This window comes from Lonchura striata, chromosome 23 (assembly GCF_046129695.1).
Source record: "Lonchura striata isolate bLonStr1 chromosome 23, bLonStr1.mat, whole genome shotgun sequence".
Taxonomy (NCBI): Eukaryota; Metazoa; Chordata; class Aves; order Passeriformes; family Estrildidae; genus Lonchura; species Lonchura striata.
The window spans coordinates 1,770,317-1,796,714 of NC_134625.1; the positions used below are offsets into that span (position 1 = coordinate 1,770,317).

Genomic DNA, 26,398 nt, shown 5'->3' on the forward strand with positions numbered 1-26,398 from the left:
GGAGCACAGGGATGTTGTGAGGCTCAGGGATGCTGGGGACTATCAGGGATGATGGGAAGCTCAGGGATGTTGGGGAGCACACGGAAGTTGGAGAGCACAGGGATGTTGGGGAACACAGGTATGTTGGAGAGCACAGGGATGCTGGGGAGCACAGGGATGTTGGGGAGGTCAGGGATGTTGGAGAGCACAGGGATGTTGGGGAGGTCAGGGATGCTGGGGAGCTCAAGGGCTCTGGGGACTATCTGGGATTTTGGGGAGCACAGGGATGCTGGGGAGCACAGGGATTTTGGGGAGCACAGGGATGCTGGGGAGCTCAAGGGCTCTGGGGACTATCTGGGATTTTGGGGAGCACAGGGATGTTGGGGAGCACAGGGATATTGGGGAGCTCAAGGATGTTGGGGAGCACAGGGATGCTGGGGAGCACAGGGATGCTGGGGAGCACAGGGATGTTGGGGAGGTCAGGGATGTTGGAGAGCACACGGAAGTTGGAGAGCACACGGAAGTTGGAGAGCACAGGGATGTTGGGGAGCTCAGGGATGTTGGGGAGCACAGGGATGCTGGGGAGCACAGGGATATTGGGGAGCTCAAGGATGTTGGGGAGCACAGGGATGCTGGGGAGCACAGGGATGCTGGGGAGCACAGGGATTTTGGGGAGGTCAGGGATTTTGGGGAGCACAGGGATGCTGGGGAGCTCAAGGGCTCTGGGGACTATCTGGGATTTTGGGGAGCACAGGGATGTTGGGGAGCACGGGAATTCTGGGGAGCTCAAGGGCTCTGGGGACTATCTGGGGTTTTGGGGAGCACAGGGATGTTGGGGAGCAGGGGAATGCTGGGGAGTTCGGGGGTTCTGGGGACCATCGGGGATTTCTTTAGGGGATGCAGCGATCCCCGCGGTGTTTTCCTGCCGCCGCCACAGGATGGCACCGCTCACCTGCGGATCCGCCGCTCCGCAGCCCCGGACTCCGCAGGGCGGCAAGCTTGAAAAGCAAAGCAAGAATTTATTGGGACTGTTCCGTGTTTTATTACACAAAGTTCAATGCATTTAGTGGCTCGGTTTTGGCACGGGCCGTGCTAGCAGGATATATTTAGCCCCTTCACGGAAGCGCTGGGAATTGTCGGCAGTGAATTCGGAGCTGATGTGTGAGTGGAGGGCTGGGGGCTGTAAACATCGGCTGCTGCTGCACCCGAAGGGAGCGGGGCGATCAGGAACGGCGAGCTTGGGTCTGGAGACACCCATATTCCATAGGGAACTCTGCTCTGGAACGCCGGACACTGCTCCCTGCTTTGTGCCTCGGTTTCCCCAGCGGTTAAAACCCAACAGCACCGTGGTGCTGGGTTAGTGGTTGGATTCCATGACCCCAGAGGGCTTTTCCAATCTCGCTGAGTCCATGATTCTGCCACACACCACCCGGGACGGCCCTGAGTCCTCACTGTGTTAGTTTGCAGCAGTGCCCAAGGTTCCTGCTCAGATGAGCTCCCCCGTGTCCAAAGTGCTCCTGGTGCAGCAGGGAGCCAACCCGCCAAAGAGTCACTGTCACTGTGGCAGGGCCTGCAGGGCCTTGGGATAGTTCTGGAAGCCCAGATCCCATCCCTTCGTGTGCCTGGAGCTCCCCAAACACTGCTATGGAGCCAGCCCACAATCCCAGGATGGTTTGGGCTGGAAGGGACCTTAAAGCTCATCTCTTTCCACCCCCATGCCAGGCCCCCCTGCTCCCCTCTGTCCCTCATGGAGAGGGATGCTGCTCCCCAAATTCCCACAGCAAGGTTGGGTGCCACTGGGTCTGCAGAGCTTGCAGTGTGCTGGCTGAGGATTTGGGGAGCTTCTCAGCTGCCTGTCAGCCTTGAGCCTCCAGAAATGGAGCACTAAGGGAAGTTTTAAATCCTCCACTGAAACATCTGCCCCACACTGAACTCCCTTCTTAATTTGTTTTACTGTAACACCACAGTGCACTTTTACATCAAATAAGTGTACATACACATACACAATGGTATCAAATATGTGTATATATACACACACAATTATATCAAATGTGTATATATACAGGCATAATTGTATAAAATATGTGTATATATACACACATGCAATTATATCAAATAGGTGTATATACACACACAACTATATCTAATGTGTGTATATATACACTCACAAAATTATATCAAATATGTATGTGTACAAATATATAATGTTCTATGAAATATACATAAATCCATATGGAATCACAGAGTGGTTTAGGTTGGGAGGGACATTAAAGCTCATCCCATTTCACCCTCTGCCATGGGCGCTATCCCACATTGCTCCAAGCCCCTTCCAGCCTGGCCTTGGACACTTCCAGGGGTGTGGTAAGTGTACATCTGTATGATAGATAGATAGATAAATAGATGGATAGGTAGATAGATAGATAGATAGATAGATAGATAGATAGATCGATGGATGGATGGATGGATGGATGGATGGATGGATGGATGGATGGATGGATAGATATGTATGTATTAAACATGGGTCCTGAGGGAGACAGAAAACCCAGGGAAGGTGTTCAGGTTTCTATAGGTACCCTCTGCCAATGCTCCCAGCACAACCTCCCTCAGCCACTGCATGGGAACACCGGGAACACCGGGAATACCGGGAACACCGGGAACACTGGGAACACCGGGAACACCGGGAACACCGGGAACACTGGGGACACCGGGAATACCGGGAACACTGGGAACACTGGGAACACCGGGAACACCGGGAACACTGGGGACACCGGGAATACCGGGAACACTGGGAACACCGGGAACACCGGGGACACCGGGAACACCGGGAACACTGGGAACACCGGGAACACCGGGAACACCAGGAACACTGGGAACACCAGGAACACCGGGAACACTGGGAACACCGGGAACACTGGGAACACCGGGAACACCGGGAACACTGGGGACACCGGGAATACCGGGAACACTGGGAACACCGGGGACACCGGGAACACTGGGGACACTGGGAATACCGGGAACACTGGGAACACTGGGGACACCGGGAACACTGGGATCACCAGGAACACTGGGATCACCGGGCACACCAGGAACACCAGGAACACTGGGATAACTGGGAACACTGGGAACACCGGGCACACCGGGATCACCGGGCACACGGGCACACGGGATCACCGGGCACACGGGATCACCGGCACACGGAATCACCGGGCACACCGGGATCACCGGGCACACGGGATCACCGGGCACACGGCCCCTGTCCCAGGGCCGCCCGCCGGGACGGGCTCTGCCGGGCTGAGCGCGGCGCTCGCAGCGGTAGCACGGGAGGCGCAGCCAGCCCGGCGCTTTCCAGCTCCGGCAGACAGAAACTCAGCGAGAGGCCAAAGCAAATAAGAAGTTTGCAGCAGTTCCTGGAAAGGAAGGAGCTGGCTCTGGTGGTGAAATCGCCCCGAGCTGCCGGAGACCCATCCTCCTTCGGCGCGGCCACTTCTCACAAGGCGCCCGGGACAAAGCCTCGTGTGCCCGGCCCTGGCTGGGAGCAGCGCGTACATACACATACACAATGGTGAGACTTCAGCCCGCTGCAAACCCAGCTGTGCCCATGCCCTGCCTCACAGGGCTCCTCGGGGAGCTCTCTCCGCGAGGGGCACGGGGCTGAGGGGCTTACTGCTGTCAAAGCTGCTCTGCCTTTGGTCTTCACATTCTGTGGGTTTGGTGTCAGGCTGTTTGCTGCTCTTGGAGCCTAAGAGCTGATTCTTGCCAAGGATCTATAATTCTATTCTGATCGAATAGAAGAATCTGAGCTTCATGTGCAGGGATTTCCACCTCTGTAGTGGAAAAAAAAATCAGAATACGCAAGCTAAATTACATGTTGTCATTCTCCACACAGCCTTAATCAGAGATCTCTCAATACTTTCCTGATACGACAGAAAGGTCTGAGCTTTATTTGCAGGGAGTTCTGATTTCACAGATGAAAATTATCATGTGTATGTTATGCTGGGTATTGTGCAAAAATATACAAATAAGGTCTTTGAAGAGAATTCATAAACGCCAGCCCCTGATGTGCCCCTGGACTGCAGCTCTAATTAACACCAAATGCAGCCACGCTCAGTTTGATGTGGGAGAGCAGACTGGGGTAGGCAGCAGGCTGAAGTCTCACCAACTAATTTCACAGAAGTTATTAAAAATATTGGATCAGCACAGCAAAGCAGCCTGTAAAAACTCTATTATTGTAATAGGATAATGAAGTGAAACTGGCTGCTTTCATGCAGCATTTACAGACTGATGGTTCTTTCCTTGTGACACAGAGGTGTGAAACAGCAGCTGGGCTCATCCCTCCTTTGAGCACAAAGCTTCAGGCCCGGGCATTTACTGCCATGGATGTGGAGGAAACATTGCTGGGCAACTCCAGCCTCACATTAAATATTTACATCAACAGAAGTTATGTCAGATTTCCCCCATAATTAATGTCCTGTTTGGGCTGGAGTGTACTTGTTGGGCATGAGTATGAGAAATCTGTCTTTGTCTTTCCTAAGGGAAGGTCTTGGCACAGGGAAATCCCTCTCCTTTGCCATAGCACTCTGTTAGAAATTTGCAGCTATTTGGACATTCATCCTCAGGACTAAAACACAATTTTTAGATATATAAAGCAGGAAGGCACCAGTGTGCACAGGACGTGGGCTCTGGCATACAGGGATTCTGGACAGGAATGATCTCAGGTGCTCGGCTCTGGAAGGATTTGTTATCCTCTAGTTTAGAGCATCTAATAAGTGCTTAAGCTAGGAGCTCCTTCTTCCAGTGAGGATAAAAAACCTGATTCAAAATCCAGTTCAAAGCAGGTTCTAAACCTGCTGGCTGTAATTAAGCAGAAGGAATTCACACGCAGAGGCAGGACCAGCTCAAACAGAGATCCAGCCAAGAGAGCTCTGAGCCCGTAAAGCCATCACCGATTCTAGTCCATGTACAGGCTGCACTCTCTATAGATAGAGGAACATAGGGTTAATTCCACTTTGGCATGTTTGAGCTAGATCCCATTCAGGCTGGTGGAACAGAAATCCTGGGGAAATACCAGATCCCTGGAAATCAGCAGTTGAATTCGCCCTGATTGCAATGTGAGCCGGGTTTCCTGGGGAGCTCTGAGTCCGGAACGTCGATGCAGGGAAGATTTTCTGCTGCCCCTGCTGACTCCCAGCTCGCAGCCATGTGATCCTGCCTGGTAAACTTTCTGATTTAAGCCTGAAATACTTGAATTCAATCTGCCTTGTCCTCCTGGGAAAAGCAGAGAGTATCATTAAGGCTGTCAAATTCCTTGTTTGCTTTGTCCCAGTGTGCCCCAGAAACTTGGGCTGGGAGGGCAGATCTCCCTGTTCCCATCCTTGGCACCTCCAATGTGACAAAGTCAGGATGATTTTGAGGGGTACAAATTACCAGTCTCTGTGTTATTACTCTTTCTCTGTGTGAGGAATGTAAATTATTTAGATCCTATGAAAATGCTCTAAAAGGTGCCTGGGAAGTGCCCCAGCAGTGTGAGGCTGTCTGGCACTCTGGGGTGAGATCCCCTTGCTCTAAGATCTCTGGATTCCGTGGGAATGCCCGGAGTAGGAGGCAAAATCAGTCTAGAGATAAATATTAGCAAATACTAGAAAAAATTAATATCTGAAGATAAATATTAGTGAATACTAGAAAGGATTAATGCCAGCAAGTACCCTGAAGGGAAGGATGAAAGGAAGCAGAGAAGAGCTGAGCTGGGATGCTGCTGATCACCTCCCATCTCAGGAGGACTCATTTAACACACTTGGCAGCCCAGAATCAGATGCTTCTTAAATTGTTGGTTATTTTCAATCATCTTTTTTTCCCCCCAAGGTTCCTGCTGGCCAAATTTTGCTATGAGGGACATCTTTGCACTCTGATAACCTTCAGATTCTGCCTTTAGATGCTTTTGTGCAATCTCATCTTCTGATTTTCCTATTACTGGCAGGCAGGCAGGACATGGTATTCAAATAAAATACTTGATATTTCCACTGATGCTGCACAGCCAGAATTAATCTCGCTAGTGCTGCAGTGGAAAACAACGGAGATAAGCAACAAACCACCCGCTCTTGTGACTAAATTGAGCAACTCTGCTGGAATCCAGAGCGGGAGCAGCTCTGGGGGGCTGGAAGTGGCCCTTTTCCCGAGCCAATCAAGCTTTGTCCTGGAGCTCAGCAACAAAAGGTTGTGTGCAGGAAGGAAGTGCTGTGCTTGTGCAGCCCGGCCTTCCCAAGGCTTTATCAGGTCTGCAGGAGCTCCAGATATCTCTCAGGACCACCATGCAAAAGTGCAGGAAGTGCCTCGGCCTGACCTTTATCCACAATCAGAAGATCCCCTGGCAGAGCTTGTTTTTGCAGCCTCCACCTCAGGAATGCTGTGGAGCACTGGCTCTCCCTGGGGTTTGGGGCTAGGTGGGAAACAGGAGCAGGCTGGGCACACACTGACATTCCTGGGGGGCCCTGGGGCACCCCAAGAGCCACCTCAACACTCCAGCTGCTGGGCTCTGGCTGCCCTCCCACTTCCTCTGTCTCTCCACGGACAAAAGCCAGAGCCTGGGTTTTAATCCCTTCAACAACCAAATCCAGTCTGACCATCTCTGACAACAATTTTCTGGAATGAGTGGTCAATACTACAGGGATCAGGATGGGTTGCCACTACCTGGGAGTCACTTTCTTTCCCTCTTTAGCTAAATTTAATCACAAGTACATGCAAGTGTGAGAGGGGAGGGAGACAGTGGGACAATTTGATGCCTTAGAGAAGAAAACCACCATTTATTTTGTCGCCTTTTTTTACATCATCTTCTTCATACAACTGTTTCATTGTAACATTAATACATATTTTAAAAAAACCAATTCACCAAGATAGCTTGCAAAATTATATATATTTTAATATCCAAAAAGTACATTGCATATATATAGTAGCAAAAGCCCCATTTCCACGGGTAGTTCCTTCATACTTAATTGTTGCGATTATGGCAGAAATGTTGCTTAAGAACACCCTGAAAGCACTAAGACCTAACTGTATTAGCTTGATCTTCTCTTCCCACTTTGTTAAATAATGGCATCAGTGCTTGTGTTTAACGTTCTGAGCAGACTCCAATGCTCTGGTTTCAGACTCCCCTCCTGCAATGGGATGCACATGGACCAAATCTTGCCCCCACAGAGTCCCAGGGGTTGGTCTAGACTAGATAGTTGTGATCCTGTTAATTGGCTGCCACTTAGTACAAGTCAGCTAATGGGTTGTACATGGAAATTTCACGCCCCAGACATCTGTTCCAAACCCCAAACGCTTGTGGTTTACCCTCTGTTTATGGCACCAAACCGCCGCTTGTGCAGCGTCACATTCACATCTGCAAAGCTGGGGATGGCTCAGAGTTCTGGAAGGGGTCGGATTTCCACAGAACCCCCCAGCAGAAGCCATCAGAAATAGGAGTATTTCATCTTTTTATCTATGAAGTGGTTAGGATCTTCCCAAAGTTCAGGATTTGGGTTAAAAGTGATCACAGAATATTGCAATGGTTGCCTTGAGATGTTAGGCCTGTTTTCAATCAGCCTCAATGCAAACATGGGAGTAAGTGGAGTTAATTTGCAGACAGCTACAAGAGACTAATGCAGAAAATCCTCTCCTCTAGACAAACCCAGGGCAATCTGGAGGGTTTCTGGCCACTTTGGGGGTCAGTCATGGATCCAATTGCAGGACTAAGCCTATCTCCAACAGATACATTACTCACGTCTTATTTTTTTTTTTTTTTTTTTAGCAAAAAGTACAAAGCTACAGCCCAAATGTACAGATTGAAAAGATGTACAAATTACATTAAAAAAATAAACAAAAAACAACCGAGCTGATAGTAAAAAACAAACCTGCATTTGTGACCGAGGTCAACTCGTTTTATTTACTCTTTCTTTTAAAACTGTGAGATATAGGGAAAAATAACTCTGCATAATTTATACAGTAATCTGCCTTCTGGTTTGTTGACCCTTGGTTTGACGGGCTGACAAACGCACAGCGTTCGCGAATCGGTGCTTCCAGAGCCCCGCGGCTCGGCAGAGCCAGGGACCTGCTGTCGTTTATTCACTTCACTTCTGCTTCCCAGGAATGTCTGTGCTTGGCTTTGCCTTACGCTTTGTTCTGGTTTCTGCTGCTTGCTGAGCTCACACACAGTCAAACGAAGTTGCACTCTAGAAAAGTTCCTTCAATGCCCTTTACTTCTTAAAATATACATGTACATATATATATATGAATATATATATATTTAATTTCCAGTTGGGTGAAAATCCTCCTCTGCCTTAGAGCTAAGATTCCAGTTGTGGTCCCCTGCAGCCCAGCATCCTCCACTGAATGGTCAAATGGCCCGTGAGAAAAACCCCATTGTGGTCATCTTTTCCTATGACCCACTGTTGGATCTATGCCTTGTCGAAAGCCTTTGAATCCTTAAGAATTGCTCTTATTCAAAAGCTAATAATTATTCCAGGGAACAGTGAACCATCTTCATTGTCACTTCCCACAGAGGACCCAACCCCAAGGAAAATGCAGAGTACTGGCCCACAGGAGCTTCCATCTCTCAGTTCAAGACACAAGAGGCAAAGTTACAAAAGTAAAAGGTTTGGTCCAGGAATAACAAAAATCCAGTTTTAATTCTTCCCCAGAAAGGCCACAACTATCCATCAAGGGTCCCCCCAAAAACCATACAAATCCCAGGAGTAAAGAAAAAGTCCAAACAGACTGCTCAAGGCCACTTGGCAGATCAAAGCATTTAGTAATAGCTGCCCAAGTGTGGTGTGACGTGGGCGTTGGGGTGGCGGGGCACGTTGGGGTTGGGGTAAATGCTTCCTGCAGGGGAGGTCCAATAGGGGGAGGCCGCTCCAAAGAAACTGGATGATGTGACAGGCATGGAGGAGGGGTGTGGGGGCACAAAGTTCACCTTCTGCTGGTGGGCGTGGTAGGACGGCATGTAGGACAGATCCGACGGGTACTTGTACATGGAGGACTCGGTGGGGTGGGGCTGCAGGGCCTGGGCGATGCCGTGAAAGTCAAATTTGTAGGCATACCTCTTGCCGTGCACTTTGGTCATAATGTTCTTGTCGTAGTAGTATCGCAGCGCCCGGCTCAGCTTGTCGTAATTCATGTTGGGCTTGCTCTTCCTCTCGCCCCAGCGCCGCGCCACCTCGTCGGGGTCCGTCATCTTGAACTCGCCGTTGGTGCCCTCCCAGGTGATGCAGGTGGCGTTGGAGCTGTCCGACAGCAGCTCCAGCAGGAACTGCCACAGCTGGATCTGCCCGCTCCCTGCAGACACAGCAGGGGAAGGAAATGACTCGGGCCTTCCTGCTCGGGGCACACACAAAGGCAGGAAACAGAAGGGCTATCTCGATCTCGACTGGGAACTGCTCCTTCAGGCCTTGGAAAGGCGGCCCGAGGAGTGGATAAACTGTTCCCAGCAAACAAGTTACTCAGCCCTTTGTTCTGGGCCTGGGCCTGAGGTCACATCACATTTCATAATGGTCGCCTTTGGCCTTAAAATCCTCAGGCTGGTCATAAACAGGGCTTTCTATGAGGACACTGCTCTGCAGAGTTTTCACTGACTGGTTAGCACAGTGTACTTCACCCCCCCACTGCTCTCTGCCATGGAGATTGTTTTGGATACCTCCAGCTCTCCTTCCAGTGGGTGATCGGAGTTACATGGGATGATTTGCTCCCCAGATGACTCCTGGTTTGACTCAGTGTAGTTGTACAAGCCATTAAGGGTAAGTTAAGAGTCTTAGGAGGATGTTTCCTTACAGGCATCCCATGTGTACAAGTTTGGTTAGTTTGAGCGGGATTTACTCCAGGCTAATTACTTACTCCCTAAAATCAGGGATTATTTACTGCAGATGATGTGCTAGGGACAGTTACACTGTGACTTTCAGAGATGTTTTCTGCCTTTGTTCTTGTAACCCACAGCAGGCAGTGAAAAATTAATCTGTACTGCAAATCTGAGAGACCAGCACTTAAGCTCCCTATAAAACTCTTCTCAGGAATTGCTGGGTTTGGGTCAGAACATCCAGGATGGGATTTTGTCCCAACAGAGATGCTGTTGCACCACTTTCCTCCCTTTTCTGTAAAGATTTTGACAAAAGCCCTTGTGAGGTCACAGCTGCCAAGTTCAGTGGCTCTCACAGGATGTAAAATGAACTCACCTGGATTGGCCAGACGGCTGCTGGTAGGCCCCAGGATTTGGTAGGGATCTAAAAAATAAAGTAAAAAAGAAAAATCATCCAACAAAATTTAAAGGATGTTTAATCAAAAAGAAACTCCAGGTCATTATGTTTGTCCTAGAAACCAAATTTTCGGTTTCTTTCTTTACTCCTTCTATCCCTTCTCCCAGGGCCTGGAAGTGCTCCTTTCTTTCTTAGCAAACAACCACCAGGTATTTTTGGAATCAAAAATGGCACAGCCACAGTTTCTGGCAATGCTCTCAGACCTGCCTGTTTTTGCAGTTTGGGATCTCCTTGGACAATACCCTGCACTATGTGGCAACCAGAACACATCAAACGTGGAAAAAAAAACTGTGGGATAGAAGAACAGCCACAAAGCAGAAGCAAATGTACTTCTCCTAGCAAAAAATAGCTAAATAAAAAGGAGAGCAGATGACATTTTCAGATTCTTGTTAGCAGCTGAGCTTGCTGCCCTGGGAGAGCAGGAAATATTCACCCAAATCTCTCTTTGTGAGGGAAACACAGCATTAGAGAGATGAGAGTAACAGGAGTTTGTCGCTGGCTCCATCAAGGCTGAGTGGTTCTTGAAAATCCCACAAAGCATTTATTAGGAATGAATTCCTTCCCTTTCTGTGGGGCCTCCTCAGCCCTAATCTCTACACTTCTGCTCTGCCTCTCTCTGGTTGTGGTGATTTGGATCTGCAGCGTTTGCTGGTGGATTGAACCGGTTCCAAGAGAGCCAAGCCCCGGAGCAGAGGCAGGGGATGGGAAGCAGCTGTGCCAGGCAGGGGAGGTGGGGAGGCAGCAGGGAACACCCTGAGCTGCCCAGCAGGGCTGCCTTCCTCCCCTGCCCCGCTCTGGGCTGGGGAAGCCCTGCTGCCATGGGACAAGCTGGGATGCTCCAAGGGGATCAGCCCATGGGGACACGGCAGATCCTGGCCCAGGGGCATGTGGGAATGCAGGGCTTCCCTCTGGCTGTCCTGGCAGGCCTGGGACCCCCCTGGACAGAGCTCCCAGAGACACTGGCTGTGATCTCTGGCCATGGAAAAGAGTTTTCAATCTTACTGGATCAATTACCAGCTCTGAGTGTTTGATATAAATAATAATTAAGTGTGGCACGGGTGCAAAAGTAAAATTTTAGGATTCTAGATGAGGGGTCCAAAGGGGACAAGCTGGAGGAAATTGGGTGTGCCTTGTCCTTTTTCTCCTTCTCCATGCCCTCCATGTCTCACTGTGGTGTTGGCATTTTTCTGTTGGTTCAGGCTGGGGACACACTGTCCAACGTAGGTGACAGATATTGGCACGTTCTTGTAAATGCAGCCCAGGGAGTTTCTGGTATTTAATGTTTGTCACATCCCACTGAGGGCAGAGCCCCACACGCTGCCCTGCAGGACAGAGCTGGGCAGGGCAGCAGAACATGTGAGAGATCAACAGAATAAACAACCTGGAAACCAGCACAGACCAATTATGGCTTCTGCTTTGACAGGGGGCTGACAGACAGAGACTTTTTGCAATTTTGGAATCACCAATAGCTCAGATTCCGACAGAGGCAGAGCAGCCACAGAGCCCCTTGGGAAGAGCTGCTGGCACAGCCCAGCCCCTGTCCTGAGCCTCCCCTGCCTGGGGCTGCTCCTCTCATGAATTCCCCCAGCCCCAGGGTCACAGACCCCACCCTCACCTGGCTGGGGCCGCTGCTGTTCCGTTGTCTTATTCACATTTTGTGTCCCTGTGACAGGAGGGCCTGGAAAGAGAGAAGGGGTTTGTAGGGACAGAGAACAGGTACAAAGTACAAAACACATCCCACAGGACTCACAGCAACTGCAAGGGAAAGGTTTGCTCGGACTAAGAGCTGATAGTTTGGGGCTTGCACTATAAAATTAAGAGATGTCCCTAGAAATCTAAAATTTCAGTGTAAAATGAAAATACACCAATAAGGAAAGCATTACATAGATATTTATAATTTTCCAAATAGTCAGTGAGACAAGGAAAATATTATGTGGATATTTCATTAATTTTCTGTCTTTTACTGCGACTGAACTTCCATTCTAGTTTGCATCCAGGTTGTGAACAAAAAATTGGATTATTAAATGTACAAATGCCCATCTCCTTCCATATTAGAGCTTTTCCCACATGTTTTCCAAATGAAAATTATTTTTTAGGCAAAAAAAAATGGGGTTTATCAAACATTTAGTTGAAAATATCATGATGATTTGTATAAATCCCTTCAACAGGAAGATCTGCTGCTCCTCCTTGTGTAATTTCTCACAAAAAAAAACTGTGACTCAAAGAATAATTCTCACATTTGGGGTGAGCACAGCTCAGAAAGCTGCAGAACAAAGGGAGGGAGCTCTGCCAGGTGCTGCCATGGGGATTTACAGCAGGAGTACCTTGCTGAGGGTCAGACGTGCCCACCCTGCCCAGGGAGAAGCCCCAGCAGTGGGACAGGGAACAGTGGCTCAGAGCCAGCAGCCTGGGCCAGCTGAAACACGGACTTTAGGGACAGAGAATTGGTCTGAGATGTCCAGAAATCAAAACTCAAAAATCAAATCAAATCAAACCAAAACCACTACATCCCCCTACTGGGAATCCAAGGCACCCTAAACCCAGTAAGAACAGGAACTGGGTGTGAGCAGGGCTGGAGCAGAGGGGCCCCTCTGCCTGCTGGACTTTGCCTTTCTGAAGGTTGGCAGAAGCTCTCAGATGTCTGGATCTGTCCCTAAAACCATCACAGCATGGGACAGGCCTGTGATTAACAGTGTGTCTGTGCAGAGGATTTGCTCCAGGCCCTTAACCAAACCCTACAAGTATTACTCTGTCCATAACATCATTCTACTTCTTATCTGTCCCCAGTTCTACCTATCTGTTCCCAAATCTTCTGCCCCTCTGACACAGGCCAGCTGTGCCCAAGTCTCATTTTAATCTTCCATTGCACAATTTGTGATTCCCATTGGGACAACTTACTTTTGGAGAGGCCAGAATTCCCATTAGTGCCCCATCCTGCTCTCCTGACTGCATCATAGGAAGGATCTAATGACAAAAGACAACAGGCACACAGGGCTTGAAATGAACTTTTCCTAGAAAAAGACCTGTAAGACTCTGGCTTTACTTTGTGGTCCCAGCTGGCTTGGCTTCTGTAGGGCTGTGTTTTTTTCCTCTCCCACTCTCCAGTGCTCCCCCCACCTCTCACAGAAGTGTAAATAGGGGTGTAAATGTAGCAATGGGGATCTTTGGGCAGTTCTCAAGCCTGACATGTTCTGACCACGAAGTGCTGTCCTTGCACTCAGTGGAATTCAGTGTGACCCATCCCAGCCAAAAGGAGACCCCTTTCTCTTATCCCAAGACCACAGGCAGAGGAAGAGGTGATGAACCCTGTTACTATTTCACAGAAATTAAATTTGGATTTTAAACCTGGGGAGGCTGAGGATTTGAGGTGATGATAAGGAGGCTGTTTCAAGGAGATGAAAAAGGGGGACAAGCATCCTCCAGGGATGTCCCAAGTGCCCCTCTGCCCAGCACCTCCTGCCTGTGGGGCTGTGCAGCTCCCTGAGGATCCATCCCAGGCACCAGCACATTCCTCCAGCGCTGGGAAAGCCGCAGAGGCTTTGAAATTACAGCCTTGCAGTTATTGGCATGGAAAGGAAAACACAGAGGGACGGGAGAGGGGAGGGTGGGGGAGCCAGAGGAGGAGGGAAGAGAGAGGAATGGGGGAAAACAGAGATCATGCAATCTGCCTGGTTTTATTTTTATTTTACTTGTTTGTTTTTCTCCCTTTTTGCAGAAACCACAAACCCCACTGCAAATAGATCAGACTGGAAAACAAACCACTGTGGTTTCAGCTGGGACAAAGAGTGGGATGGGACAGCTGGAGAAGAGGGAGGTGACAACTTCATCTACACTGTTCCAGCAGAGAGACCTGCCCCAAAACAGATTCCTGCCCAATTAGGGATCCTGTTCCCATTAGGGGATTCCTGTTCCCAATAGGGATTCCTGCCCCATTAGGGATCCCTGTTCCCATTAGGGATCCTGTTCCCATTAGGGGATTCCTGTTCCCAATAGGGATTCCTGCCCCATTAGGGATCCCTGTTCCCATTAGGGATCCTGTTCCCATTAGGGGATTCCTGTTCCCAATAGGGATTCCTGCCCCATTAGGGATCCCTGTTCCCATTAGGGATCCTGTTCCCATTAGGGGATTCCTGTCCTCCTCAGGAATTCCTGCCCCATTAGAGATCCCTGTTATGATTAGGGATCCCTGTTCCTATCAGGAATTCCTGCCCCATAAAGGATCCCTGTATCCATTAGAGATTCCTGTCCCATTTGGGGTCCTTGTCCCATTGAGGATCCCTGTCTCCATTACAGATCCCTGCTCCCATTAAGGATCCATCAGGAATTCCTGCCCCATTAGGGATCCTGTTCCCATCAGGAATTCCTGCCCCATTAGGGATCCTGTTCCCATCAGGAGTCCCTGTCCCATTCAGGATCCTGTTCCCATTAGGGATCCTGTTCCCATTAGGAATCCCTGTCCCGTTCAGGATCTCTGTCCCTGCTCCCATGGCAGCAGCAGCAGCAGGACTGTCCCGTGCCTTGGTGCTGCTGGGACCTGTCCCCAGCCCCAGTGTCCAGCAGCTGTCCCTGCTCCAAACCAGGGGCTGTTTGCAGGGGCATTTTCCTGGCTGCAATCCCAATGGATCCCACTGGATCTCCCAGTGGCCAGAACCAGGGGAGCAGGGATGGGCTCTGAGGCAGCCCTGCCTTGTCCCGTGTCCTCCCTGCAGCCAGGCTCTGACTTCCACTGCTCCCCTGGGATTTCCCTCTGAGTTACTGCAGCCACAGCTGTCAGAGCCATGTTTGGGGAAACGCTTTGAAAAACCCAAGTTCTGCACTGAGAAAAGCAAAACCTTCGGCAGTGTCCACCAACTGAGATGTTAATGTACATTTTGGGTTGTTCAATCCATAAACAGCTCTGTATGTAACATTAATGGAAATGCCATATGATGATTCTGTTAAAGGAAGGCAGCAATTTTTTTTCCAACAGAATAATCCTTTACAAAATAGGGAAAAATTTCCTTCCCAAAAAATAGTGGAACTCACTGAAAAAATTGAGTTTTCTCTGTTTTTTTTGGGGGGCCAGATCATTGACTCAAGGGAATCAACTGCTACAAAGGGGTTGCTTGATCCAGAGTCATCAGCTTATTTTGGGTAAATAAATAGGCCATGATTTGGAGAGATGATCTTCCTCATCCTCTTCCTCCTCCTCCTCAGGTTTAATCCAGACTGACTGAGTCCCTCTGCCTCAGTTTTTCCTCTATAAATATGGATTATGGAGCAAAGTGTGAGAATATATAGGGGCAGCCTTGTGTTGTAGGATGAGATTCAGCCCTGAGTGTGACTTGGCCATAATAAGAAGGGATAAATATGATAATCAGCCCTGCTATTGAAACACCATGTGCACCCAGCTACTGCAAATTCCCAACTCTTTCTCTCCTCAAAAAAAAAAAAAAAAAAAACAACAACAAAACCAAACAAAAAAAACCACACACACAAAATAAAAAAAAACAAACAAAAAACCAAAAAAAAGCACTAAATGCAGGAAGCTATTTTTATTTCACAAAAATCTTAGCAACGTGAAAGAACCACACCAGCCCTCCTGGCTTCCAGGCCCAGGCTTGAAAGTGTTTAAAGCAAAATGGAAAAGGCAGAGCCAGGGAACCCCTCCAGACTTTTGCAGGTTCCTACAAAAACAAGATCATTCCCAGGACCTGACGCCCAGTGGCTCAAAGAGATCCTACAGAACTGCAGCCAGATGGTGACAGGAATAGTCTTATCTGTCATTTAAACCATTTGGATTTTACACCAAAACTTGCCATAGGATGGAAATTCAATTAAAAGACTTGGACTGGGCTTCTCTCCTGGTGTAAATCAGCAAATGGCTACAGTGAAGTGGGGCAATTTTATCCCAGAAAGGATCAGGTCCCCATGTCTGGTTTAGACTTAAAAGGCCCCATGGAACAAGAGCCCTATGACAAATGTGTGTTCAATACAAAATGGAATTAAAGAGCAGAAAATAAATCATAGATGCTTTCAAGAACTGTCATTCTGCAGCTGTCTGGTTTATGTCCAGAAATTCCCCAGCATGAATGCTCAGTCTATTAGGAGGAAGGTAAAGGATATTAATAATGCTTTGCACTTTCACAGCACCTTTCAAGCGAGGATCTCACAACTTTGCAAACATTCACACTCACAGCGCGCCTGGGAAGAAGGTTAAATATAATTTTATTTATTTGCAGGCATAAATGCACTTTCTGCAGGCTTTAGCTGCCTTTTCCAGATGCACTGCCTTCCCCAGGAATCAGCCTGTGGGGACAGGCTGCAGCACTGCTCTCTGTGCCCTTTTAGCCCTTTTAGTCCACTCTCTTACCCCAAACCTGCCTCAGCTTCTCCCTTGCCACTCTGTGCTCAGCTCTCCAGACAGCCCCTGTCTCCCCTGGAGCTGTGTCCCCTCCCACCCCTCCGGGGCATATTTAGTCTGAACAGACTGATAGATATAGCTGGGGGCAGATGGACAGACACACAGACTCCCTTCCCAGGAAACCAGCCTGAAAACCCCCAGGTGGATTCCCATACCACCATCCCAAATCCTTGTCAGTCCTGTCAGCCTGAGTGCAGCCCAGTGAGCAAGGCTTTAGGGAGTCTGTGTTTGAGATATGATGTATTAGGGAGCAAACCCTCTCTGATAAACTTCAAAAAACCCCCAAAAAAACAACCCTGGTGTTTTATAAATCTGAGAGTTTGGGACAGAGGGGAGGCGAGGGGGGGTTTCACTGAACAATGGGCTCACAGTGCCTGTGCTTCCTGAGCTGCTGGGAAGTGCTGACAGCCCCTTCATCCTGCTCCCTCCGAGGAGCTTTCTCACTCAGGCCAAGTCAGGCACCAATTTGTGCCACCAGCCTGATGAGGCTCTCCAGGAGAACAACGAGCTTGGGGCCTGGAATATCCACATTTTTAGGCCTTTATTTTTCTAGGATGGATACAGTGGGGCTGGGTCATTTATGGTCTAAATGCTTCATGGGCACTATAGACAAATCTTATTTGGAACACCACCCATGCTAGCACTACAGGCCAGGCTGGGAAGGAATGGAGAGCCCAGGAGTCTCTGGAGCTGGCACCTCCAAGGAAATTCAGCAGCTGGAAGGTGGGAAGGGGCTTGTCCTAAGCCATGGAGACAGAGACAGGAAGGGAGACAGGGGGAAGGCAGACCCAGGTGTCCTGGGGGATCCAGACTTGTGATGTGGCCAGGTGGTCCCTTGGGGTCTATTTTGTGGCAACCACTTTACAGGGAGAGAGGGACAGGAGGGTCAGGTACCTGGAAAATCTTGTGGATCTCATGGCCCACTTCAGATTTGCAGCCTTCTCCTTCCCCTTCTCCTGATCTGCTTCACTGAAATCTCTAAGGCCAAGTCCTGCCTAGAAATACCCGTGCTGCCAGTCCAGGTGAGGCAGGTCATCCCAGAACAGTTCCTCCTGCATGCCAGCTTTGGGCCATGGATTCTGACATGTTTTCATGCTGGTGCAAAACAGACTAGGTTTTGCAAGGAGTCCTCCTCCTGCTTCAGGAGGCAGAAAGGTCCCTGGCATGGGGGCTGGAATTTAAATTAGCTTCCCTAAATGAGGAAAGCAGACCCAGGTGTCCTGGGGGTGCAGACCTGTCAGTAATCCAAGTGGTCCCTTGGGGTCTATTTTGTGGCAGGCACTTTATGGGGAGAGAGGGAGAGGAGGGCACAGAGCCCCAGGGCCTCTCCTGCCCAGGTGAGGCTGTGAGAGGTGGCACTGCCAGGTGCCTTGGAAAGGTCCCAACACAGGGACAAACCCAGACCCTGTCCTCTGCCAGCCCAGCCCGTCACCAGGCCGGCCCAGGTGCGTGCCCAGCCTCACACTGCCCCTTCCCCTCCTGGGGATGCCAGCGAGGAGTTGGGCTGGGGTTCACAGCCAGCAGGAGAGCAGAAACCCAGGCTGCAGCCTTCTGCAGGGACCAGGGGGCCAAAACCACCCCCAGCTGCTCCCAGAAACATCCAGAGGGCTGGCTTACATGGTGGCACACACACTGAAGCTGTGGAGCCCACACGGTCCCCCCTGGCTCCAGGGACACATCCTGAGTGCCCCACACACCCACAGGACATTTCTGAGTGCCCCACACATCCAGGACATTTCTGACTGCCCCACACACCCACAGGACATTTCTGAGTGCCCCACACATCCAGGACATTTCTGAGTGCCCCACACACACCCCCAGGACATTTCTGAGTGCCCCACAAACCCCCAGGACATTTCTGATTGCCCCACACACCCACAGGACATTTCTGAGTGCCCCACACATCCGGGACATTTCTGACTGCCCCACACACCCACAGGACATTTCTGAGTGCCCCACACATCCAGGACATTTCTGATTGCCCCACAAAACCATAGGACATTTCTGATTGCCCCACACATCCGGGACATTTCTGAGTGCCCCACACATCCAGGACATTTCTGATTGCCCCACAAAACCATAGGGCATTTCTGATTGCCCCACACACCCACAGGACATTTCTGAGTGCCCCACACACCAAAGACATTTCTGAGTGCCCTACACACACTGAGGACATTTCTGAGTGCCCCTCACACAGTGCTGACCCCAGGGTCAGCAGAGGAGCCCCAGCTCCCCTCAGCACAAAGCTGGGAAGGCTCTGGGCTCTCACCTGTCTGTGGGTGTGGGCAGGGATGGTGGGACTGGACTGGAGCAGGGCAGGATCTGAAGGCTCCTGTGGCCTTTTCCAATGGCTCTGCTGACTTCCCATCCCATTTACCCAGGTGCACAGCACATTGTGTCTTTCCCCTTCAAGACACAATGTGCTGTTCCTTGAGCTGAGGAACCACCACTCCCAGGGTCAGAAGTGCAAATCAGAAATTCTGAGTCTCTTCACTAAGAGGAAGCAACTCACTGAGCGCAGAATGATTTCAAAATTACTAGTATTTTACATTATCAGGCAATTTGATTATTTCACAATTGAAAAATATTATCAAGCCATCTCTTGCATCCATCTGAGTGCTCTGTTGGACATGATGATCTCAGAGGCCTTTCCAGATAGAATGATTATGTGATTCTCTATCTCTGCATTGCTGTTAACCTGTTTCACAGATCCCAAATCCAGTAATAACACTGGGTTTTGACCTGAAGTCAACTCAAACCAAGTGAGAAAGGATTGATTACTGGATTTAGGTGAGAAATCTGCTGCAGAGATGGATGTGAAGGAAAGATTTAGCTTGGGGAGTGTCTGAAAGTAGCTGATAGCCTGGTTATGAATTACTGCCTTTATAGAAATACAGACCAGAGGAATCAAACCTGTCTGATTGAACTGCTCTAAAACAGTGATGGATTGAAGCCCTGTGGCTGAAGCCCACTTATTTCCATAATGAGACAGGATCTGGATGGTGTAGGAATAGAACTGGAATTCAGTATTGCTGTCCCTGGCAGTGTCCAAAGCCAGGCTGGACAGGGCTTGGAGCAATGTGGGACAGTGGAAGGGGTGGGACAGTGGAAGGGGTGGCACTGGATGAGCTTTAAGGTCCTTCCAAGCCAACCCATCCTGGGGCTGTGATTTCCAGAGGGGATTTCCTGAGGCAGGGCATGCTCAGGACAGGTGTCCCTGTGCCCTGTCCCTGAGCAGGGGTGCAGGGAAGGAGCTCCCACAGGGCAGAGCCCAGCTCTGCTCCCCACTCAGCCCTGGAGTCACTCCCTGCTGCCCCAGCCAGAGGCGACAGCCCCCAGTGGTGCCTGTGGCTGGAAAACATCCCTGAGCCAGCAGCGCTGGCACTTCCTGAGCCACGTCTGCCTCAGCCCAGCTAGCCTCACAAAGACACATTATGAAGAAAAGGAGGAAGTAATGAGGAGATTTTTTTTTTCCTTGTTGTTGCTTTTTTAATATCAGCAGCAGAAATCCCAATGCACAGTGCACAGAGGCTGAAGAATGTGTCCCGAGAAGCCTTCCCAGAGCCAGCCTGGAAAAGCAGATGCTCTCCAGCCAGAGATGTTCCTGAGCCACGCAGGGCTGCAGGCACAGCCAAGGCACAGCTGCACATCCTCTGCACACCTACAGACCCACCCAAACACACCCAGGAACAGGCAGGAATGTGCCCACAGCAATGTGTGGATGTTGCCCCCAGCACAGGGTATAAAACCAAACCATTTACAGGCTGGAGGTTGCTCTTGTTGAAAAACACACAAATGCAGAAGTAAAAAACCCCCAAACCTCATATCCATGGAGAAAAAGGCCACGCACACATGAGAGAAAAGGGAAGACCCACATGCACAGCCATGGCAATTTTACAGCTTTTAAGTCATCATCAGGAAACAAATTAACTCTTGTTTTAGGAAGCAGCCCAAGCACTTCCAAGGCTTTGGGAGGGAGAGCCTGGCACCCCAGCAAATGTGTGAGCCCCCCCTCCCCAGCACAAAAACACTCCTTGCACTGCACTGCACTCCCGGCAAAATAATAATGGCTCTTTTGCTGGGGGAAAGGAAGGATAATGGTTACTTAGAAAGTGCTCCAGACAAGCTGTCAGGTTGAATTCAGAGAACTGGAGTCTACTCTGGGACAGCGCTGGCTCGGGGTGATCCCTTGTGAGTTGGGTTTCCTGCCTGCTACAGCTTAAAGACAACGATTCTTTGTTTCCAGTTTTTCTGGTGAAAAAACACACGCCTGCCTCCGAAGAGGGTCAGGGAGAAAGCAGACAAAACACTAACTCTGGAATTTCAAAGGAAAACAATTAAAAAAAAAAAAAAGGTATAAAAAGCAAAATCCAAGCACGCTGGCTACTGCCTCCCCTGAACTCATAAATCCTTGCTTGGCCACACAGCAAAAATGAAAGGAGACCTAAAAAAGCCTCCCCTTTTTCTGCTGCCGAGCTAAAAATGGGATATTTCATCACCAGGCACACAAATATCATAGAGAAATGTTTTAGCAAGTACAGACAATTAGGAGAGCACAAAGCTGCAGCTGCTTTTCCTCTGCCACAACTGAAGCGGGGAGTTTAAAACCTTTGCTGTGAAATGGGGCTGCACTGACACACTCAGAGGAGAGTTTATTGAACATGGTCAATATTTTTCACTACAACCTTTTAGATCTGAAAAATGACCTTTTCAGGAGAAGGGCTTTATGCAGGAATTTGAGAGGTTTTCCTGTGGGAACTGTGCTTATGCAACCTCATTCCCTGCGATCTCTGCCCCTATTTCCCCAGTTCCCCAAAATCTGAACCTGTTACCCAAACTGTCACTCAATTTGACAAGTGGGAGAGAAGAGTTTTGAGGAGCTCCTACCAGTTTAAAGGGAACAGAGGTTGCAGCTCTGATGGTGAGAAAAGCAGCTGCACAGACTCATATTTTTGAGGTACAAGGGAATTGGAGTGAGAGAGATTTTAATTGATGCTCCAACACCAGAAAACTCTTTCATAGGGCTTCACAACTGACATTGGTACAAAGCCCCAGGAAATCACACTGGATTTCGGAGTTCACTGATTTATTTATCTTCCTAAATTTGCAAACAGCCCCACCAAACACACAAACACACACCTTGCACCCAAACATCCTCATTGTTCACATGACTTCTATGACATGAACATAAATATGGGATAGCCACAGAATAAACCATTAAAATTCCCCCCTCCATCCCTGTTCATGCATTCACATAGAGATTTCTTCCCTGTTTGAAAGGTACCACATCCCTTTTTCCTGTACTCTGCTTGAGTTTTGGTTGGATTTCTGCGACTTTGGGTTGGTTTGTCACTGTTCTCAGCCAAATCTGAAAGGCTCAAGAAGGATCAAATCCCTCTCTGCAACTCCCTGCCAGGAGCCAGGTGGGGGCTGGGATTTCTCCTAGGAACAACTGCAGGATGAGAGGAAACCTCACATTGGAATTTCCTCATGGGAAGGGTTGTTAAACACTGGAAGGGGCTGCCCAGGGAGGTTTGGAGTCTCCATCCCTGGAGGTGTCCGAGGAACAATTGGAGGTGGCACTCAGTGCTCTGGGCTGGATGACAAGGTGGGGATGGGGCACAGGTTGCACTTGATGGTCTGGGAGGGCTTTTCCAATTTAAATGATTCTGTGACCTTGGGCTGAGCCTGGCATGTGCAGAGGACAGACCTGTGTGAATGCATCTTTTGAACCAAGATCCTGAACGACCTGGAGACAAACACCCCAGGAACCCCTCTGGTTAATTGTCACCTGTGATGCTGAGCCTCCCCTCACACCCTCTGCCACCTCCCTGCACAAGCACCACTTCCCTGGGATCAGCACGTGTTGGAGCTGGGGGTGCTCAGCCTGGAGAGAAAGAGACTCAGGGGTGACCTTATCACTCTGTACAGCTCCTGAAAGGTGGCTGTGCTCAGGTGGGGTTGTTCTCTTTCCCCAGGCAGCACTGACAGAACAAGAGGACACAGTCTCAAGCTGCACCAAGGGAAATTTAGGTTGGATATTAGGAAGAAGTGTTTTACATCAAGAGTGATAAAGTTCTGGAATGGCTGCCCAGAGAGGTGGTGGGGTCACCATCCCTGGGTGTGTTTAAAACAAGCCTGGAGGTGGCACTGGGTGCCAGGGTTTGGTTGAGGTGTTGGGGCTGGGTTGGACTCAATGATCTTGAAGGTCTCTTCCAACCCAGTGATTCTGAGAATTGAATTCTGTGATTTGGAAAGTACCACACATCCCAGCCCAGGCATTCCCACAGGCTGCATGGACCCAGGGACCTTCACACATCCACACACCAGGGTTCTGCCTCCTTGGGAGCCCCCAGCTCTGCCCTGGCCTCAGCTCCTGCACAGCATTCTGCTTGAGTATTAAACACAGGAATTACACAGACCCCGACACACTAAAAACTTTAAAACTGTGCTGGAGTGAGGCCAGAGAGCTCAGAGCCCTTTGGGGACGTGGCCCTTTGGCCTCCCAATGTTGCTGTATGTGAATATTCTTTCCATTTCCCTATAGGAAACCTGCTCAAATGACACTGTTCTGCAGGAGAGCAGTTTAAGGTCTCCCTGAACTGGGGCAGATCTGTGGGCTCAGATTCCTGTCCCTGTCTCCAGTACCCACAGCAGATCACTCATTTCTCCAAGCAGTCCCAGACCCAGACTATCTCTGCAGTGGGAAGGGGACACAGCTCTTTCCATTCAGCCATGAGAGCAGCCTCATTTCACTTCCAAGAAAATTGCTCTCCAGCCAAAGAACACTGGTGATTTTCATCAGAGCCATTTAGTCCTCAGAGGCAGCTGAAGACGATTTGTCCCAGTGACACTCGGTCCCATGCTCTGGAGAGTTTTTGAGGCTGGCAAGGGGAGAAGCTGAGGCAGCAGGAGTCCTTGGAACGGGACAAGGCTCTACCTGTCTGCTGTGAGAGCCCTCAGCTGCCCCGGGCCCCAGCTCTGGGACTTCAGGATTTGCCGTAAAGATTCCCAAGGTTCCTGCTGCAGAGATCTGCACTTGAGCTGCCCCGAAGCAGAGCTGCAGCTCCTGTTTGCAGGGAGCCAGAGGGCAGAAAAAGGAAGGGAAAAAGGGAGTCAGGTCTGCAGCTGCAGCCAGGGCACCAAACCCAGCCCAGGGACAGCACTGGGACACGGGCCAGGCTCCCTGTGCTCCTGGGGACATCGTCCTGGGGGAGGGAGCAGAGCCTGTGCTGCATCTGGAACATCTGCAGCTGCCTGTGCTGCAGCTGCACTTCTTTTTTTTTTTTTTTTTTTTTTTTTACATGTGGGTTCTTTTTTCCAGCCGTGGATGGAATTTGTTGTGTAAAGCACAGTATAAATGTATGCAAAGCACTCCTGTCTCTCCCTGCAATCTGTGCAAGCAGGTTATTTGCACTGGTTATGTAGAAAAACTACAGGAAGAGTGAAGAAAATAGTATTTTTTTTCCTATCTTTGGCATGTTTGGTACTATTCCATCACCTGCTTTTGAATCCTCAAGGGAAGGTGGTTAGAAAAACTTGTCTGTTTTTACCACAGGCATAGAGAGGAGAAATATTTACAGGATTGGTAGATTCCAGATGCACTGGCATGAAGAAAACTGTTTAATCTTTTGAGAAGCTAAAAAATCGTAAAACAAAAAGTAATATTTTTTAATCTGAAATTCCTTTTCCAAAAGAATATAATCTTTTGGAGTGAGAATATAATCTTGAAGTGAGCCCATTAAAAAGGAAACAAGGAAAATCCTGTTTCCTAAGAAAAACAGACTGAAGAATTCCAAGTCCAGTTTTATGAGCATCATGAGTTTCTGCTGTGCTATTGGATGAGCCACTTCATTCTGCTCCCCCAGTCCCTTTTCTGCCTGCCTGTTGTGTTCTCCTGTCCCTTTTCCTGACCTTATCTCAGGAACCTCAGTCAGCTGCAGTGGGTTGGAGTGGGGCAGTTTATGCTACACCAACATCCAGTGTGGAAGGAATGAGGGAATTTATGCCTTATAGGGAGAAATGGGGGAGGAATAGATGGGATTTCAACATTTCTACGTAGTTCTTGATTTTTATTTGCCTCTCTCCTGGGTGTGCTTGGTCCTTTATTGACACATGATGAAAGTTCCATGTGAAGCTGAGGGCTCCACGCTGACAGCAGTGAACGCAGAGCTCTGTCAGCTGCACTACAGAGACACCCTTGAGGCCACTAAAAATGCAGGGGGAGGTACACTTTCCCCTCAAATTTCTTTCAGCCTGAATGACTCAGGGCCCAAGTCACAAAGTGTTTAAAAATTCAGAGGAGTGCAGTTCTAAACAGAGATTTTCTCTTGAAGAAACAAAAAATAAAGAAAAAAAAAAATCTGATTTTTCTTGGCTTTATTTTTAGCAACTGCCTGGCCTGAGACAGAATGAGCAGAGGTTTGGGTGTAAGGGGAAATTGTGAAGGAGCACATGTCCCTACTTTATTCACACAGTGCAAGCCCAGCTCAGATGAACTTTAAACAGATTGTTAATGTCTGAGCAGCAGTCAGAGCAAAGCCTGAGTGGCTCTGTCCCTGTAATGCTCCTGTTTTATCAACTGGTGCTGCCTCAGAGGAGGGAACAGTGTGCCAGGGAGCTCCAGTGGGCATTTACTTGCTGGACAAAAGGAAGCAGCCCTGATCTCATGTCCAGCTCCGAGGCAGATGTTGGGGATGAAATGCAAGGAGAAAGGAGGGGTTTGAGGACAGCACAGAAAGGAGGCAGCCAGACCCTCCCTGCAGAGCTGTTAAGCGTGGGGTCTGTTTGCTGCAGCCCCTCAGTGCAATGGGAGGTTTTGTCTTTCCAGCTGCTCCAATAAAAGACCTTCTGCCTGTTCCCACTGCTCTTTTGAATCCCAGCTTGTGGCTCGTGCATGCAGCCACGCTCTCCTGAAGAGCAGAGAAGCCTTTGTGACAGTCAGGGAACTGGCACAGGCGTGGGCTGGCTCCAGGGCGGGTGGGCAGGAGCTTCACCCCTCCCTAGGAACTTCTCCAAGGAGGAGCTGAACAGAGCCCAGGGAACAGCCCCAATGTTCTTGCAGCAGCACAAAGGGAAAGGAAAGCCCCATTTAAGGCTCCTGTCCCTACACAGGAGTTACAGAGCACAGAACAGACTTTTGCTCTTTATCACCCTACTTGGGAGTGATAAATTCACCCAAATGTTCACTATATCAATTCGACTTCTCTATGTTGGTAAGAGCTGTGCTTCATCCTGTCCCTGCCCATGGCCATGGACTGGAACAGATGATCTTAAAGGTCCCTTCCAGTCCCAGCCATTCTGGGATTCTGTGATCACACCAACGCTCACAACTTTATCCTGACTGAGAGTCCAGTTTGTCAATAAAAATAAGAACAAGGAGCAGGGCAGGAGCTGCAGAGAAAAATCTGAAATACCTGACTGAAGAACCCACAAACAACTGCAAAGCCTGACGGAGCTTCAAGAGGGTTATTAACTTTTAAACTCCAAGGTTTCTAAGCTATAATTACATGGTCAGAATTTCTACTAGAGAAAAACAAATGGGTTATTTGAAAGAAAATCAAACTATTCCAAAATAAAAGTGTCAAAAAGATACATGTGATCTTGCTTTCTAGTTGAAATGAGCTACAGATCCATGGATAGGTTTGGAATACCTGAGTGGCCTTTACAGTAGTGAAATTTATTGTGAGAAGATTTGATACTTCCAGCTGTGAACTCAGAGAGAAAGTCTCAGGCC

General features: G+C 49.3%; 1 protein-coding gene across 4 annotated transcripts in view; it reads right to left on the reverse strand.

The window, feature by feature from the left end:
- Positions 1 to 6,747: 6,747 nt before the first annotated feature.
- FLI1 (Fli-1 proto-oncogene, ETS transcription factor) overlaps positions 6,748 to 26,398 on the reverse strand; it is an 89,769-nt gene continuing 70,118 nt past the window's right edge. For 3 of the 4 annotated variants that reach the window (XM_077787968.1, XM_021531106.2, XM_077787969.1), the window contains 4 exons: positions 13,158 to 13,223; positions 11,875 to 11,937; positions 10,179 to 10,226; positions 6,748 to 9,288 (listed from right to left, as the gene is read on the reverse strand). In XM_077787968.1, the coding sequence (XP_077644094.1) occupies positions 8,759 to 9,288; positions 10,179 to 10,226; positions 11,875 to 11,937; positions 13,158 to 13,223 (707 nt within the window). In that variant the 3' untranslated portion in view covers positions 6,748 to 8,758. The remainder of the gene's footprint in view (positions 9,289 to 10,178; positions 10,227 to 11,874; positions 11,938 to 13,157; positions 13,224 to 26,398) is intronic. The other variant, XM_021531103.2, reaches the window with a different exon arrangement.